Source organism: Fringilla coelebs (genome assembly GCF_963513975.1).
Source record: "Fringilla coelebs genome assembly, chromosome: Z".
NCBI classification, from domain to species: domain Eukaryota; kingdom Metazoa; phylum Chordata; class Aves; order Passeriformes; family Fringillidae; genus Fringilla; species Fringilla coelebs.
The window spans coordinates 9,793,479-9,810,331 of record NC_140031.1 but is presented as its reverse complement, the minus strand read 5'-3'; the positions used below and the strand labels follow the sequence as shown (position 1 = coordinate 9,810,331).

Below are 16,853 nucleotides of genomic sequence, written 5' to 3'. Positions count from 1 at the left end.
GCTGCTGAGGGGCGTGCGAGAGTTGCCGAGCGCTGTCTGGGAGCTGCCCGTGAGCCGACCGAAGCTGCCCGACTTCTGTCCGAGTCTTGCCGAGTGTTCCCGAGCGTTGACCGAGCCTTTCCGAACTAGAGCCGAGCCTTTCCGAACTAGAGCCGAGCCTTTCCGAACTAGAGCCGAGCCTTGCCGAACTAGGGCCGAGCCTTGCCGAACTAGGGCCGAGCCTTGCCGAACTAGGGCCGAGCCTTGCCGATCCCCGCCGAGCGCCGGCGGGGAGCCGGGCCTGCAGTGGTGCCGGACGGCGAGTGCGGCCTGTGCGGGTGGTGAGTGGGCCCGAGGCGGGAGCTGCGGAAAGGTTGCGGCCCTGTGTCCCTGATCCCTCGGGTAGAGCTATCCGTGTGCGTGTTTATGTTCGGGACCGCAGGGCTGGGGTGTCAGGGCTGTCCTTCTCACCGTCGCGATGTGTCCTGACCCCACTTCCTTGTCTGCGTGGACCTGAGAGGAAGATGTATGTGTTTGTAAAGACGGGGCTGTGCGTGTTTCCCCCCACACCCCCTGTGTGTGTGTGTATGTGTGTCCCCATTCCCCCTCAGTTACATGGCCCAGCCCTCTCTCCGTGTTTCCGTGACAGCACAAGGGGGAATGGCTTTAAACTGAAGAGATTACATTTAGATTAAATATTAAGAAGAAATTCTTTCCTGTAAGAGTGGTGAGGCACTGGCACAGGTTGCCCAGAGAAATTGTGGTTGCTTTATTCCTGGAAATATTCACTGCCAGGCAGGATGGGGTCCTGAGCGATCTCTTCTGGTGGGAGGTATCCCTGCCTGTGGCAGGGGAGCTGGAACAAGATGGTCTTTAAGGACTCTTCCACCCCAAACCATTTGGTAATTCCTTGAATCTATGATTCTGTGATAACATGCCCAATGTTGGCTTTTTTTGGCAGGTGTGCAGCAGAATTGTCCAAGCCATGATTGAAGTGGTGGCCAAGCTGGGCCGTGGGCCCGTGTTCCTGGCAGGGGAGGTGCTGGAGTGTGTGATCACCTTCACCAACCCATTATCGGCCTCATCCACCTCTGCCAGCAGGTACAGGAGCCTGTGCCTGTCCATGCACAGAGCCTCCAAATGTTGGAGCTGCCTGGGTCCCTCCAGAGGGAACAGCCCCCTCTCTCCCCTCTCGGGGGTAATAGTCATGGCTGCATTGTAGGGCAGTGGTGCCATCTCAGTCCCTTGTGACTTCCCTACTCGAGGCACTCCCTTAAGGAAGCCTTGCATCATATCTCAATTTTGGGGGTGAAGCTGAGGTAATTATGCTGTGCCCCCAAGAAGTAGACAAGGAAGGAGGTATGCAGTTAGAGATTCTCTGTTGCTCAGGTGAGCCCTCAGTGACAGTGACTGGCAGAAAATGAAGCCAAACTGGCTGTCAAAGTGGGCTATCTGGTCACACCAGGGTGACAGTCCCACAGAGCAACATCCAGGCTGCGTCATTATTTCCTGCATTTGTGGAAGGAGCTCTCTTTTATCCAGCAGTGCTGGACAGATCAGTGTAACCTTGCCTCCAGAGGTAGCAAACAAAGGGTCAGGTCTGAAAGGGGCACCTTCTGCAGCCACATTTTCTGTGGCCCAGCCTTTGAGCACTGCATCATCTCCCCTTCTCAGTGCTGAGGAAGTGTGAGAAGATGGGAGCTTCCCGTATTGGCTCACAGGGGGTGACTCTATGTCACAAGTAATCACCCAAAGCCTTCATGTCCGCTGAGTGTGCGGCCTTGTCTGATTCTTCAGGGAGTGGAGAGTGCTTTCTCATCTTGAGTCCTTCCTGGGAAGTGTCTGTTTCCAGCCCTGTCAGGTTCAGCATGCTTTCATCACCAGTATGATGCACACATGTGATTGTTTTGGTGAGCCCACTCACAGTGCCTGCAGTCTCAGCAGCAGAGGGCTTCTGTATTTGTTGCCTTCCTTAACTTTCCTTCTTTTCTTCCTGTTTCCTCTTGGCTGCTGAGATCAGGTTTCAAGTCAGCTGTGGTACAAGCATCCAGCTTCCCAGAGTTTGGTCCTCTGTGACGACAAGATGTCCTGTGTTTTGTCTGCTTCTGAAACATGTGGGACTGCAAGGGTGGCAGGTGGAATGGTTTGGGGGGTGTTTCAGTACATTCATAAGAGCTTCATTTAAAACTTCAGATGTGTTGTGATGTGTAGAAGACTGCCTCTTGAAAAAGAAAAGTTTTTAGAATAATAAAAAAAGCCCCAGGTGATCAATTGGATGAGACCTGGCTGAGTCAAACGAGTGGCAGCAGCAAATAGATCGGTGGTTTGGAAAATGAAGCTGTGGGTTGCATAAAGGCAGGAGCCAGATCAAAGCACTGTGACTGCAACAGGCAGAGAGACCTGTCAGAGCCTGTGAGGTTTTGGGGCTGACAGCTGGAGGGACAGCAAGGCCACATATTGAGAACAGGGACAGAATTGAAAGAAAGGCAGGAAATTAATTTGATGGTGGAGTACAAGAAACAAATCTCTTCTACCCAGAGGCTGCACCGAGCATGTCCTGTGTAGGCTACAGGAGTTGTGGAGGAAGGTGAGACTGGAAGGAAGTGACCTCAGCACCAGTGCAGGATCCTCCACTGCTGAACAAGCATTAGCTGAGCAAGCCAGCTCTGCTGGCAGGAAGGGACATGCAAATTTTGTTGGGACATATGGCTAGAAAAAATGAAAACAATCCAGTGGAATGTTGTAAAGCTATACTGAAAAAGAAAGAAAAAAATACTCAAAATACGGTGTTTGAAGGTACTGTAATCACTCTAAGTTTATATAAAATTAGCAAACATTGCCTCAAGCAAGAGCAGTTCTCTGCTTCCAAACAGCAGATACCTTACAAAAAAAAAAAACATATGACAGCCCTGAGGAAAAAGCCATGCTGGTACTTTTGAAAATGCAGAACTACAGCTATAGAGCTCAAAGCAACTAGGTATAGTAACTGGGGTGTGTTTGGGTAAGAGCAGCCAGCGCATACAAAAGATCGAATAGCACATCATTAGTCAGCTGACACAAATACAGCACACCTTTTTCCCTAGTTCATCTAGACCTTTAACTGCTCTGATGTGTCACATGGAAGGACACTCGTGTGTCACAAAAAATCCCTGTGCTGCCTAGAGCTCTGTTGTTGGTGCTTACTAATCAGGTCGTGATGTTAGAAAACACCAGAGGAACTATTCACTGGCTAAACTATAGAGACCACTATTGAAAAAAAAAAGAGGAGTGATTTGGAAACTGAAAGGTGTCACTAATACCATGGGAAGTGCCCTATTGAATGGCTGACGTCACAGCAGAGTCCAAAACACAAGACTGTTTTTTGTGCTGGATGGGTGACCCTACATTAATTCCTGGGGCTGTACAGAGAGGGGTCAAAATGACACCTTTGCCTCCCCTATTGCCGTCAGCAGTGTACTTGCATAAGGAGGAGTAAGTAGGTCCTAATGAAAGACCCAGAAGCATCCTCCTTTGGTCTGGCACAAACAGCAGCTGATGTTCTTGTTGGGGGTAGTGCTGTGGGACCAGAGTGAGCATGTCTGGGCCTGCCTGCCCTGAGGAGTGTTGAGCTTGGGGCATCTCTGTGCTGGGGGCAGGGGCAGCTGAGCCCAGGTTGCAGGAATTTGTTGCTTTAGAATTTGCCCACTTCTCTAATGGTTGTGTTGTTACTAGAGTGCTGATCTGGTGTCACCTCTGGCTTGGGATTTAACTCCTCATGGCTGAGTGTCCTCTGCCAGACCCACATGCAGCAGCTTGAGGTGTCCTCCGAAGAGTGCATTGAGTGGCCGGTTCTAATCTGAGGATGATGTGGAAGATGAACAAATGAGTAGGGCTTTGGACTGGCTTTTGGAACACTTATCTCAGCATGTTGGCTGACAGATCCCTGTGAAGTTTTGCACAAGCCACCTTGTCTCTTGTCATCACAGAAGGGGACAGGGGCTGCTGACCCCTGCTGCCTTTTGTCCTCTGCCATGAGTGTACACCGCGTTTCTTGGGGCAGATGTGTTTTCTTGTGCCATGTCAGTACTGTGCCATTGGTGTAGTGGCTCAGACTGCAATTTTTGCTGCTTAGAAAGAGTTCTTGGGCTGCAGAGCCAGGCTTTGGGTGAAGCTGTAGTCAGCAGCTGGGGTGGAAGTGGCTTTGAGTCAGCATTCCAGCTTGAGCTTACTCCCAAGGCTTGTTTGGAAGGGGACTGTGAGAGTAGCTTCAGTGACAGTGAAGCAACACCTTCTTCCTTCCATCCAGACAAGCAGTCCTGCATGGAGCTGAGCTGACAGAGTTGCTTTTCTCCCAATTCCTGCCTGCTGTAATTGAGGTTTAAAGCAGAGATATGAGTGTTGCTCTTTGCTTTCAGTGAGATGCTGGCATGGGCCAGCGCCCAGATCCACTGCCAGTTTCACGCCAGCGAGAACCGGGTGGCACTCCCTCCCTCTGATGGCAGCAAGCACGATGTGCAGGCAGAGAATGAGACTGTCTTTGTCCCCAACAGAGGTGAGTGCCACTTCTGCCTGTTACCTGGGTAGGGACAGTGAGAGCACAGTGAGCAGGGTCAAGCAGACCATAATGTGTGTGTCTTGATGCAGCGTGCATCAAGAGTGCAAAGTTTGTGCTGCTTTCCTGCTGATAGATGTTGTGGGACTTTGTTGATACTGAAATCACAGTGACAGTATCTTGCATTGAAACATGACAGTTGTTTGTCCAGCTGCAGTAGTATGTCTCATAATATGACCAGGGCAAGAGGTGCTTCCTGTCTGGCTCTTTTCTCCCTGTTCCTCCATATGGGGCTTGACTGTGGAGCAGTCATGCTCCATGCTGTGGAGCATTCATGTGTTTCTTATTCTCTTCCAGGAGAGCGAGGTCAGTGTATCCTGTCCACCCCACCAAAGATCCTCTTCTGTGACTTGCGACTGGATCCTGGGGAGTCCAAGTCCTGTGAGTCCTGTCTTCACTTCTCCTGCTCACAGAGCTCGTCTCTGGGGAGCTCTGCTTTCAAAACTGGCTTTGCAGACCCGAGTGCTGCAAGTGTGAGATCCCGGTGCTCACAAAAGATGGGGTGCTTTGTTTGGAGCATGAGTGCTGAGGAGCTGCTGCATCATCCAGATTCTGTTCTCTTCTGCGCTTGAGCTGTACTGTAGCGTGTCCCTCAGTCCTGTCCCTGGCCTGGGGCCTTTGCTGCAGGTCCACTGTGTAGCTGAGAGGCATAAAACTTTTGAAATACTTACTTGCAGCAGAAGGAATGGCTATACACACCTGCATTTCCTTTACTTTATTTCTTCAGTCACACTGGTGTATTCTTGGAATTTAGGCTGGTGTCCTGTGTCCTCCAAATGTTTGTGCTTCCTCTCCAGGTTGTGTCTGTCCTGGAAATAAGTCTTCTTAATGTTCTAGTTTTCCTGCTGTGAAAGTGAGCACTCCTCATCTCCTCTGCTCAAAGCTCTCCATGTTTGAGTAGATAGCTGTGGAAACAGCTGAGTATGCGCTGTTCTCTCTTGGTTGGTGGCTGTGTGACCCAGCCTGTTCAGGTCCTGTCATATCTCCTTTGCATTCCAGTGGCCTGTGATTAGCAGCAGTGGTGTTAGGCCTCTCAGGCTGTGCGTGGAGAGGTTTGTTATTGGCCCAGGGATCTGCTGGGAATGTTTGATGGAGACCTCTCACACTGCAGAATACAGGGAGAGGAGAGAGAGTGCCTGTGCTGGAGCAGGCTCTGCTGGATCACTGAGATCTGCAGATCTGGAGGTGAAGCTGCAAGGGAGACCAAGCAGCCGTGGGGTTGTGACATGCTGCTTTGGAGCTGGTGTCTTCCTGCCTTTCTGGCTTTGGAGGGGCCTGACTGGAGGGTAAGGTGGACCTGATGAAACCAGGCTGGCTTGCCTTGGTGGTTAGTGGGGTGGGGCAGTGCCGTCTTGGGGCTGTGCCCCTAAACTGCAGAGCCTGTTGTCTGAAGACGTTTAGTTATTCACTTATTATTATACAGCAGCATGTTGGGGAAAGGAGGTGCCGTGCTAGCAGGAGGGAGTAGGAGGCAGAAACCTTAGCTGGCCTGAGGCTCACCTGGATTCTCCTGTGTTCCTTGTTACTTGCAGGTTTGGGGCTGGAGTATCCATTCCCTGGAAGCAGAGGGAAGTCCCTTTTCCTAGCGCACTTTAGGCAGGTTGGGCAGTTTCTGGGATAACAGGTCAGTGACAACAGCCCAAGTTGCAGGTGGCTGGGGTGGATTGAGGGATTGACTCTGCGCTGGCTTAACAGGCAGAAGCTGTTCAATCCCCAGCTAAACTAGGGATTGTCTACCCTTTCCAATGACGTCATAATGTGTGTGTGTCCTCTCTGCCTCTGGGTGGCACTGGCACAAGCAGCCTGCATCTGCCTGGTGCTTGGACACAGCTCCTCTGGAAGGACACAAACTCTTCTATTCTTTGAGGTTCCTTGGCTGTACAGTCCAGCCTTTCCCCTTCCCTGTGTGATTCACCTGTCTATTTCATGCATCACATGTGATGTGGCTGCATGTGGCGCTGCTTTTTTAGCACTGAAATCCCAGGCTGTATCACAGCCCTGATCTCGTTCCTGCCAGACTGTTCACACCGATCCCATCAGCCTGTGGTGGTGCTGCTGTCACGTGAGACTGCAGCTGGCACACTTACAGACCATTCCTGGGGTCTCCTGCCAGCTCCATGGAGGGAGAGTTAAGGCTGTGTGGGTGTGTATCTTAATTCTTCATTTCCTGTTTTTCAGAAGTTTTGAGTTTTGCTACGCAGTTTGGGAAGGGGAAAAAAAAAACAAACCAGAAAACCCAAGAAATCTTAATTCTGCTTCAGCATGTTATTAAACTGCAGCCATAGCTGGCACATATAGCTGAGGTTGTGTCAGACTGTCTCTTGATAAAAGGACTTGTTTTCATTTGCTGACCAACTTACTCCCCAATACCTTACTCTTGTTATGGAGCCTGTATGTTGAAGCTGACTCATATCTCAGCCCTTTGACACGTCGCCCAGACTGAACTCTTTAAATTTGTCACCGTGAAGCTTTTTCTCAAGTCCTCAAATAATTTCTGTGGCTGTTTTGCCTCCACTGTGGTTTTGTAATACCTTTAAACATTTGGTAGATCACAGAGAGGGGAGGAAATGGAAGCAGCCTGGACACAGGCCAGAAGGCCAGCCAGAGGGCACAGCAGGTGGGTAAGGAAGGCAGTTGTAACACGAGGAATGTGCTTCCTTCTGGGATATGCCTGGAAGCTGGGACTTCCTGAATCTTGGCATTCCTGAGCCAGGTAGCAAACTGTCCATCCTTCTCTGACTGTGGTGGTCTCTGCTCAGATTATCCTCACTGGACAGGAAGGTCCTTGTGAGCCCTCTTGTTAAGTCTGGTACGGAGGTTACAGAAGTCTGCTTCTTTCCGTGGAAATATCTGATTTTCCTCCCTGTCAGAGTAGTTCTCTGCTTTATCTGCACCCTCGTTCAGAAAGAGAGGCTTGTGTTTTAAGGTGTGACATCCTGTCGCCACTACATACTAGCACAGGCTTTTTTTCTTCCTTCCAGTCCTGTTATTTGAAATCCAGAAGTTATATTTAAAATGTAACCCTAACTTTTAATCTAAGCCTCAATATTCAGTGTGTGCCAGACATGGGGAAGGATCTGTGGTTTCAGAGCAGGATGCTGCCCTTCCTCTGGCAGGGCGTATCTGCATTACGGTGGGCATGCCAAAGGTGGAGACTTTCCACAATTCACTGTTTGTGTCTTTCTTGTTATACAGCATGTGGTTTGGGAAAGCTGCAAGAGTGTTCACAGTGTGTCAAGAGGCATTGGGGTTTGTGTGGTGGCCAAGGGGCTCTAGAGGGCTGAATGTGGTGAAAGCCAGGCCCCAGTACCTCAGAGCCCTCAGAGTCAGCGACTTTGTGATCTAAGTCATCACCTTGTCATGGGGGACAAACCACAGGTTGATGTGAAGGTCTTGGGAATTGTTTGTTGGTCATTTACTGCAGTCCTTCAAAGAAAAAACACAGGAGAAAACTTACTTGTTTGAGGGTTTGTGTAAAGCTAAAGAGGCATGAAGTACTGATCAATACCTGCATGGGACAGGGCCTGGAGGGGGTTATGCTGTGAGAGAGCTGGGCAAAGGAGTGCACAGAGGCAAATTTAGGTTGAACTCGTGATTAGTAAGTTTAGCTCTCGCGGTTGTATTCCTGGATTTTACGTCTTTCGCATTCTTTGGAGACAAAGTTTGTGTGTGTGGTTGTATGTGCTGGAAGCAGTATCTGGATGATGGTGCATGTGATGTGGGGAGCAGTGTGCCTGGTGCAGGGGAGCTGGGTTCTGCTTGGCTGCTGGAGGAAAGGGGAGACAGCAGAAAGCACCAGGCTCTGTCCCTAGCTCAGCACTGCTGCTTATAACACTTGGTGCAGGGAGCCTGCACACAACAGCTGCAGGATCTTCCTTCTGGCTTTGGAAAGCAAATTTTCTACCCTCATTGCAGATTCATACTGTGAGACACTGCCTGTCGATGGCCCCCCCTCTTTCCGGGGACAGTCCGTGAAGTACGTGTACAAGCTGACCATTGGCTGCCAGCGCGTCAACTCCCCCATCAAGCTCTTGCGCGTGCCCTTCCGTGTCCTCGTGCTGCACGGTAAGGCCACGCACTGCCCTTCCTGCACAGGCAGGCCGGGCTGCACCTGCCCTGCTGATGCTCTCACCTCCTTCCCAGGGCTCAAGGATTATCAGTTCCCACAGGATGAGGCTGTTGCACCCTCAAACCCCTTCCTGGAGGAGGAGGAGGGCTTGAAGAAAGATTCTCGCCTGGCAGACCTAGCGACAGAACTGCTCATGGTGGCCACCTCCCGACGCAGCCTGCGTAGGTCATATTCCCTGCTCAAACCTGCTGTCCTTCCTAAGAAGCTGGTCATGGAGAACATCTCAGGGCCAGCTGCAAAATATTTCTCACTGACAAAGTGAAGTTCCAACTATGGCTGTGTAGCAGCTCTATCAGGACCTGCTTGGGTCAGGGCCTCCTAGCCAGTCTCAGACCTGACTGAGAGACCCTCTGCCCATGGCACATGGCAGCCAGTGTAGGGTTTGCCCTTGCTCACTGCAGAAATTTCCCAGAGGGAATACCACTCTAGGGTATTTCACACACTAGGGTCTTTCACACCCAAACAGAAGGCATGAGGTCATGTCATTAATCCAGAGCCTTGTGCTGCCACAACCCTTTTCCCTCTTCTTGTTGCACAGACCTGTATAACATCAGCAACACTCGTGGGAAGGTGGGGACGTTCTGCATCTTTAAGACTGTGTATAAGATTGGAGAGGATGTCATTGGGACCTTCAACTTCTCAGAAGGAGATATTCCATGTCTGCAGGTCATTGCTGTGTCTGGGGTTACAGGGGAGAGGCAGGGGGTTACAGGGGTGAGGGATGTGGAGAAAGGATTGGGGTGGCACTGGGCTGTGAGGGTTTATAGTGGGACCCAGGTGGGGTCTTCTTGGAGTCTGAGGCAGACAATGGTCCAGTCCTGAGCTCATTTGGGAAACGGACCCCCTCCCAAGGCTTTGCATGAGGTATGTATGAAGTTGTGAGAGCAAGCACCCTGCCAATTGCCCTGCAGTTCTCAGTGAGCTTGCAGACAGAGGAGAGCATCCAGGAGGAGTTTCAGCGGCGGCGGGGGCAGCCTGTCTCCTTCACCGTGCACGCCCGCCATCAGGAGTCCTGCCTGCACACAGCACAGAGCAGCTTCAGCTTGCCCATCCCACTCAGCTCAACCCCAGGATTCACCACCAACATCGGTTAGTACCCACCAGGGAAGGGACCCATCCCTGCTTGTCTCTGCAGGAAGACTGTGATGTCCCCAGCCCTGCCCTTGTTCAGCAGAGCTGTGTCCCTTGGGAGGGACCTTTTCTGTGTGAGTGGGGTGATTTGCTGTCCCCTTGCCAGGACAGAGTGTGCTGAGACAGCTGCTGTCCATGGCACTTGTGAGTGTTATGTGCTGACTGCCCTCTTGCCCACAGTGTCCCTGAAATGGAGGTTGCACTTTGAGTTTGTGACTTCTGGGGAGTCGGCAGGGACTTGCTTGGTTCGTGGGAGCCAGTCGGAGGCTGTCACCTGGACTGGGGTGGAGCAGATGGAAGTGGACACCTTCAGCTGGGACTTGCCCATCAAAGTTCTTCCCACCAACCCCATCCTGGCTTCCTATGTATCTCAGTTCTCCAGCACTAACTCCATCACCATCTGATGTAGGGAGAGGTTGTTGGCTTGCAGAGCTGCGAGCGTGTGCCACCAGTGGGAATGGCAGGCAGGACTGTCACCACTGTGCTGTGGTGCATGCATCCCAGTGTCCCCTTGCATCCATCTGTGATATCCAGGCGGGCACCAGGCATGTCTGTCCTGTCCGTGGCTGGAAAAACGCTGCTTGATGCAGTGTCTTGTTCTGCAGCCCCCAGCTGGAGCTGGACCCTTCCTACCTGGGTGAAGGTGCAAGTCCCAGCACTCAGAAAAAAGAAACCTGCCTTCCCAGGGAATCACTGATGTGCCTTTATCTCGTATGGGGCTTCCAAGAAGGAAAGGCCCAGCACAGGGAGGGAAGAGGGGAGCTCTTCCAGTGAAGCTTCATACCACCCTTGGGTGAAGGCTGTGCCCTTACAGAGACCCTACAAGCAGAGGTCTGGCATCCAGGTGAAGCACAGTGGCCACACATGGGCTGGGTGAGACCCTGCTCTCCTGCCCTGGCATGTGTCCTGCCTCCTGGAGAGTTGTCCTACACGTGGAGTCCAGTGCTCCAGCCACCCCCCCCTGTAGGAGGCAGGTTGTGGCAGGCCAGCCCTGTGCTGCTGGCCTGTGCTGTGTCAGTATGATCATGATGATTCAAAACTGAGCAGCACTGAGCCCCTGGGCTGTTGTGTGCCTGGGCTCCTGTTGGTGTGAGCTCCAGCATCCTGCTGGTCTTTGGATCCTTGGGGTGCTGTAAGGAATGCATGCTGTGCATCCAAGAGCTGGCATGAAGATCTCCCTGCTCAATAGCCAGCTCCCCATTTTTACTGAACTTTCCCATGAGCTTTCCTCTTTGCATGGAAATGTAATAAACATCTGAATGTGCAAAACTCGGCTTTCCCAAGAGCCTTGTTCCTACATTGTTCCCGTTGCATCCCACCTTCTACAGCAGTCACAGTCTGGAGACCTCTTTGTTCAGTATCTTTATTGCAAGAACAGAAATGTCTACACAAGGCTCTGCACAACACAGGCATGGCACCAGCTGGGGCAGCTGCCAGGGTGGCTGCCTCCACCCTGGCACTTGGATTGCTTCTGCTTCTCCTGAGCCCTCCCCACCCTGCTCCCTTGCCAATGGGGATGGGGCTCTCCCCTGGGGACATCCTGTTCTGCCACCCACCCTGGGCTGGCTCTCTTGCAGTGTTGCCCAGGGCTGGCCTACAATGCCAGGGACCCCAGGAGCTTTTGGAGTGGGGGCATTAGTGGTTCCAGAGGTGGGTTGTGCCCCTTGCACTCCAGGAGCAGAGAAGGGGCTGGATAGGGTGTGGGAATCCTGCACGAGGTGCTGTGGTGACCCCAGTGAGCTGACCACGGCTGCTGTGAGAGGTGTACAGGTCTGGGAGGGAGTAGGGAGCTGCTTTGCTTGGGGCTGGATATTGGAATGCAGGACTGCCATGGAACAGGCTGATTTAGTCCTGTAGCCTTTTTTTAGTCACTGAAGGTTTTCTGCCCACCTGGAGGAGATCCTGTAGAATCTGCATTTCCACGGTGTGCAGAACACCTCACAGGGAGGACGCCCTGGTTCAGGAAGCTGAAGGCAGAAGCAAAGCTTGGTACCATGGCATGTGCATAGTGGTTTCCTTCGGAGGTGCTGGTGGTGATGCCTCTACAGGGTGGGTGGGGCAGGTCTGGAGCATGCGGGCGGTGTGCTTTGGAGGGGGAGGGCGGCGCCGAGGGGAGCGGGCACTGCCGAGGTTCGCTCTATCTGCTGAGCCCCGCACCAAGCACCTTGTTCACCAGCGGCTCGGGGGTGCTGGCCGAGCCCCACTCGTGCTCCACGCTCTTCACACATGGCAGGCTGGGGTTGGCCTTCTGCACTACCGAGATCTGGCAGGTCTGTGAGTCGTAGTGGGCCTCGCACCAGTCAGGGAAGTCGATCGGGTGCTGGGTGCTGTGGGAGAGGACATGGTCCTGTCAGTACTCCTGATTAGTGCCGGGGGACTGCTGACTGCACTGGGTGGCTTCCTGCTGCACAGGGTGTATTCCAGACCAGCTCAGGCAGGCTGGAATGTGGCTCCTGGACCATCTGGGCATCTTGCTGTGCCAAAACACCCTTTACAGCTGCCCCAACTCACCCCACCACGTGGGCATCTTGCTGTGACAAAACACCCTTTCCAACTGCCCCAACTCCCCCCACCACCTTCAAAGCCCATGTGGGGTCCTGCCCACCTCTTCCTCTTGTTCACCAGGACCTGCTGCCCTGCAGCCCTCCCAAGGCTCTGATATCAGCTGCATTTGCAGCCACCAGACACCTGCTGCTGCAGAGGCAGGGTGCTGTGGTGGGAGGTGACAGCCCACCCCGGCCCGGCCCCTCACTTACGTCTCACAGCAGCCCACACCAATGGGGTGCAGGCAGGTGCAGAGCAGGCAGTTGGTGCTCAGCCACGATTCCCCAAGGGAGAACTGTTTCCCTTCATACTCACAGGGAGCTGCAAAGGAAACAGTGGTGATGAGAACACATGGGCCTGTGCTGAGGGCAAGTGGAAGCCTCCTGGACGCACCTGTGCCCTGAACAGGGGCAGAAGTATCTTGATGACCTCTCACCCACCTTGTGATATGGAAGATATATGGTGGTCTATCCACCATCCTGCAGGTATGGAATGCCCTGTCATCTCTCATTCTCTGCTGGCCCTGCCTTGTGGCTCTCACCACTACCCCATGGGTCTAAAGCAAGAAGTGAGTGGTTCTTGCTTCCCTGGAGAGGAGAAGTCCGGCGCCCCTTAGGCTCTGGGCATTTCTGCAGCCCTGGGAGGAGACAACAGAGGGATGATGAGCTGTCCTCCTCCCTTTACTGCTAGTCCTGCACAGTCAGCCCCAGCCAGGCACCTGCCAGGAGCCTTCATGGCCCAGAAAGCTGTTTCTCAGCCAGAGCCCTGGGGAGATGTTCGTGGTTTATAGACTGCTCCTTCCACTCACCACTGGCCCATGATCCCATTCCTGAGCTCAGCACAGTCCCTTCCATACTTCTCAGGCATAGGGAAGAGCCCTGCCGTGCTGGGAAAGCTGAAGCCTCCTCTTCCCATCAGCCTCTTCCCATCTCACCTCCCCACTTACCTTTAGCCTGGAAGTAGCATTTGGCCTGGGAGCCTGGCAGCTGGAGGAGGAGAGAAAGAAGCAGGCAAAGCCTGCCCCAAGCACACCTCATCTTCTGTGCTTGCATGGCCATAGATGGTTGAGCTGGACTTGTTCGCTTTGCTTCTCTATTGCCTTTGCTCCTTTGCCTTCTCTTTCTCTTTCTCCCTCTCTGCCTTTTTAATGCTCTTCCCCTGATCCCAATGAGAGATATTTATAAAGTTCAGCTTTACGACCCTGGCCACCAGCTGTGCCCCACTGGAAAAGTTGTAAAACTCATTTCCTGATTTGAAAGGCATGAAAACAAGAGGTAGGATCAAGATTTTTAACAAGCTGTGAAAAGCTGATTCATGCCCTCCAGAAATTTCTCCAGTTGGAAGCCCCTGTGGGTGCAAGGCTCCACAGCAAGGGGAGATCCAAAGGTCCCCAGCAGCGTTGCCCTCTGCAGTGTGGTGAGCACGTAAGCAGCAAGCACAGGAGACCCTGGCTCCTGACCAGGAGAGCTCCAGGCTCCCCTCTGGTCATGCTGAGCCGTCACTGCTCCTTCACAGCAAGCCTAGGTTTTGGGAGCATCCCATCTCGCAGTGACCAGAGCAGCACAAGCATTCTGCTAACAGTGTGGGATGCAAATGGCATCATCCTCATTTGGGAATGGAGGTGCTTGTACCCACTCCTGAGTAGCACATCATGGCACTTTCACCCCAGCCTGGGCTGCAGCAGTGCCAGGTTCATAGCCATGCATGGCCTGTGGATGGGGACAGCAGGTTTAAAATCACAGGATCACAAAATCATAGGATCATAGAATCATGGAGTCATAGAATATGCTGACTCTAAAGGTGTCCATCAAGATCACCATGTCCAGCTCCTGGCCCTGTGCAGGACACCCCAAGAATCCCAGCATGTGCCTGAGAGTGTTGTCCAAACACTGAGCTCTGAGCTCTTTGGTGCTATGACCAGAGCAGACAATACAGCAACTACAACTGATGTAGAACCGGAGAGAATGAACCAGGGCTCACCTGAGCAGTGCCCATGAAGGAGGACTGTGCCTGTGCACCTGGAGCACCCACAAGGTACTGGGGCTGAGCATCCTCTTCCAATGGCTGCAGACTGGTCCCATCAGAAGCAGGAAACAGGAGGGATAAAATTAGGAGGCAAAAGTGCTTTTGGGCAACAGGTAACCTGAGAGGTAAACAAGGGACTTGGCTGGAAGCAAGGACCTGTGGGAAGGTGCCACATCACCCAGGGTTGTGCCTGTGGACCTCACAGACCCTTACCAGAGGGGCTGCCTCTGTGGAGAAGTGATAAGGCTGTTATCAGCTGACAAAGTGAGCTGAAGTGCAAGAGAGAGGAGGTCAGAGTCCTGGGAGCCAGATGGCCCCGGACAGCTACAAGCAAAGGCCTGACTTGCCAAAAGAAATTCACAGTCCTTGTCAGAGGTGCTGCCAGCAGCAGGAAACAGGGCTCTGGGGATGGTCCAGCCAGGGGCTCAGCCAGCACAGGGCCATGCTGGCAGTGAGGCAGCATCAGCAGCAGTGGCATATGTGGGTCATCTGCCCCTGCATTAAGCTCCCTGTTCCTGAGAGTTTGGGATAAATTTACACCTTGACGCGTGAGGCTTAATATCCCTTCCAGAATTTGTATTGGCATTCACTATTATAGCTGGATATTTTTCTTATCCCTATAAGTGCCCAATCCCTCATTGAATCCAGCTAAATTTTGGCCCAAGCATTTTCCTGTGGCAGTCTAATTAAGCACAGAGTGAGAAAGAAAAATGCTTCCTTTTATCCGCTTTATCCGCTTTGGATTCACCACCTTTGGATTTGAAGGCATAGTCCCTTCCCTTTGGTGCTCTGGGCCCCTTTGCCATCCCGTTGCATCCATCTCCTGCAGCTTGTGCTCTCACTGCTGAGGGAGAACCCCTGGCTTTGCATCCCTTCTTCCCCCTTAGAGAATTACCCCAGCCCTGTTGTAGTGCCACGGGTGATACTGTGTCCCTCGGTGTGGTGGCTGGATGGCAGCGAGTGTGGTATCTGTTAGGAAAGGCTGATATCAAATCAGAGAAATGCTGGGCACACCCAGCTGACAGCTGAGCCATGAGCCGGGATGGTGGAGTGTATCAGTGACAAATGGAACTTGCCCTTTGGTGCAGAGTTATTACTATATAAGGAGGATAAAAGTGTTCCTTGTCAGAGCAGTGAATTAATATTCCTATTGTGTGTTTGGAAAAAGAAGTCTGGCACGCTAGTAACTACAATGAAATAATCCATCATTTTTTCATCAACAAGAACAGCAAATGTTAAAAAAAAGAATTGGTGGGTTTCACTCAGAGGCCCACAGGATTTGGACAGGCTTCCAGAAAAGTGCTCAAAACCTGGGGCAACAGCATCTCTTGGCTGTGGGGAAGGGATTGCCCCTGCTCCATCAGGGACATGGAGAGGCATTCTCAGGATTTCTGTAGCCATTATTGTTCATTAAATAGAGGGTTAAAGCTACGAGTCCATTCATGGCCATTGGATTTTTTATCAAAGTGCTTTGCTGGGAGAAAATGCAGAGAAATAGTGTCAGGACCTCTCTTGGCACACTGCAGAGGGATCTGGGCAGTGGAGCACCATCCACACTGTGGCTGTGCATAAAGAAAGAGGCTGGTGGTCCCTCATGTTGATTGTGATTTTCCCCCTCCTGACCACTTTCCTTCCCCAATTTCTGTATTCCTGGGCACCCACCTGTCCCCAGCACACACAACCCCATGGGTGATCCAGAGCATTTTGGTCCAGGTTGTACAGGAGGGAGCTCCTAATTTGGAAAGCAATAATTGCAATTGGACTTGGTGTTTCAGAGCTTCTGCCTGGGCTCTTGAGGGATACTGTGGCAGGAGGAGCTGACACTGTCTCCTGCGGTGCCAGCCTGGAGGAGGCTTTGCTGCAGAGACTGAAAGAAAGCAGCTGCTTTTGGTCTCACATCTTGGGGAACAACTGAGACCCAGGGAAGAACCACAGAAGGGATAAAGGGGCTGGAAGAAGTATTGCTCTAGAAGTTCAGTCACTTTGATTTACCAGGCAGAGCCCAACAGAAGGGATCACTGCCTGTCCACTGTGTGTGCCAGTGAGGAGCAGTTACCACCTTTGAGTATCCCAGGGTCCCGCAGAAGGTCACATCCATGTCTCAGCATCCTCCCAGCAGGACCCAGCCCTCCTGCCTGGCCTGGGTCTCAGATTGTAGCTGTGTCTGAGAAAAGCTGGGTGCTGCACCCCAGCAGGGACACAGCTTTGCTGGCCTCCTCTCCCAGCAATCCCTCTGTAGAGCAGCAGAATGCCCAGTGCCAGGGATGGGACCCGATGAATGGGGAAGGAGGAGCACCCAAGCCAATGGTGCTGGGATGAGGTGACAACAGCCCACCCCAGCACCGCAGGAGGCTCAGAGGGTAATAATTAATGCTGGGCAAGTTGCCATTAGCAGAATCCAGGAGGGTTATAAAACCTGAATCTCCTGAGCCTTCAGCTGGAGCTGCAGCTGCA

General features: G+C 52.4%; 2 protein-coding genes across 7 annotated transcripts; one reads left to right on the top strand and one right to left on the bottom strand.

Annotated features, from left to right (window-relative positions):
- Positions 1-201: 201 nt before the first annotated feature.
- On the top strand, positions 202-11,082 carry RGP1 (RGP1 homolog, RAB6A GEF complex partner 1). 6 transcript variants are annotated; one of them, XM_084225380.1, is made up of 9 exons: positions 230-320; positions 941-1,080; positions 4,374-4,510; positions 4,868-4,951; positions 8,486-8,635; positions 8,714-8,860; positions 9,238-9,365; positions 9,611-9,788; positions 10,011-11,081. In XM_084225380.1, the coding sequence occupies exons 2-9, from the start codon at positions 965-967 to the stop codon at positions 10,232-10,234; spliced, it is 1,164 nt and encodes a 387-aa protein (XP_084081506.1). In that variant the 5' UTR covers positions 230-320; positions 941-964; the 3' UTR covers positions 10,235-11,081. The 6 variants fall into 6 exon arrangements, with proteins under 6 accessions (XP_084081507.1, XP_084081506.1, XP_084081503.1 ...); XM_084225382.1 differs by having other exon boundaries at positions 283-395; XM_084225381.1 differs by lacking the exon at positions 941-1,080 and having other exon boundaries at positions 202-320.
- An 885-nt stretch (positions 11,083-11,967) lies between these two features.
- On the bottom strand, positions 11,968-13,432 carry MSMP (microseminoprotein, prostate associated; the record flags this gene model as incomplete). The annotated part of the gene is made up of 3 exons (XM_084225660.1): positions 11,968-12,157; positions 12,587-12,695; positions 13,321-13,432. The coding sequence occupies 3 exons, from the start codon at positions 13,430-13,432 to the stop codon at positions 11,968-11,970; spliced, it is 411 nt and encodes a 136-aa protein (XP_084081786.1).
- Between the last annotated feature and the right edge of the window lie 3,421 nt (positions 13,433-16,853).

Bases quoted from the DNA above. Each gene is read 5' to 3' on its own strand.
- RGP1 (XM_084225377.1), top strand. From the start codon at position 965: ATGATTGAAGTGGTGGCCAAGCTGGGCCGTGGGCCCGTGTTCCTGGCA. The intron at 4,511-4,867 runs GTGAGTGCCACT...ATTCTCTTCCAG, and splicing joins TGTCTTTGTCCCCAACAGAG to GAGAGCGAGGTCAGTGTATC. The intron at 8,861-9,237 runs GTAGGTCATATT...CTTGTTGCACAG, and splicing joins CACCTCCCGACGCAGCCTGC to ACCTGTATAACATCAGCAAC.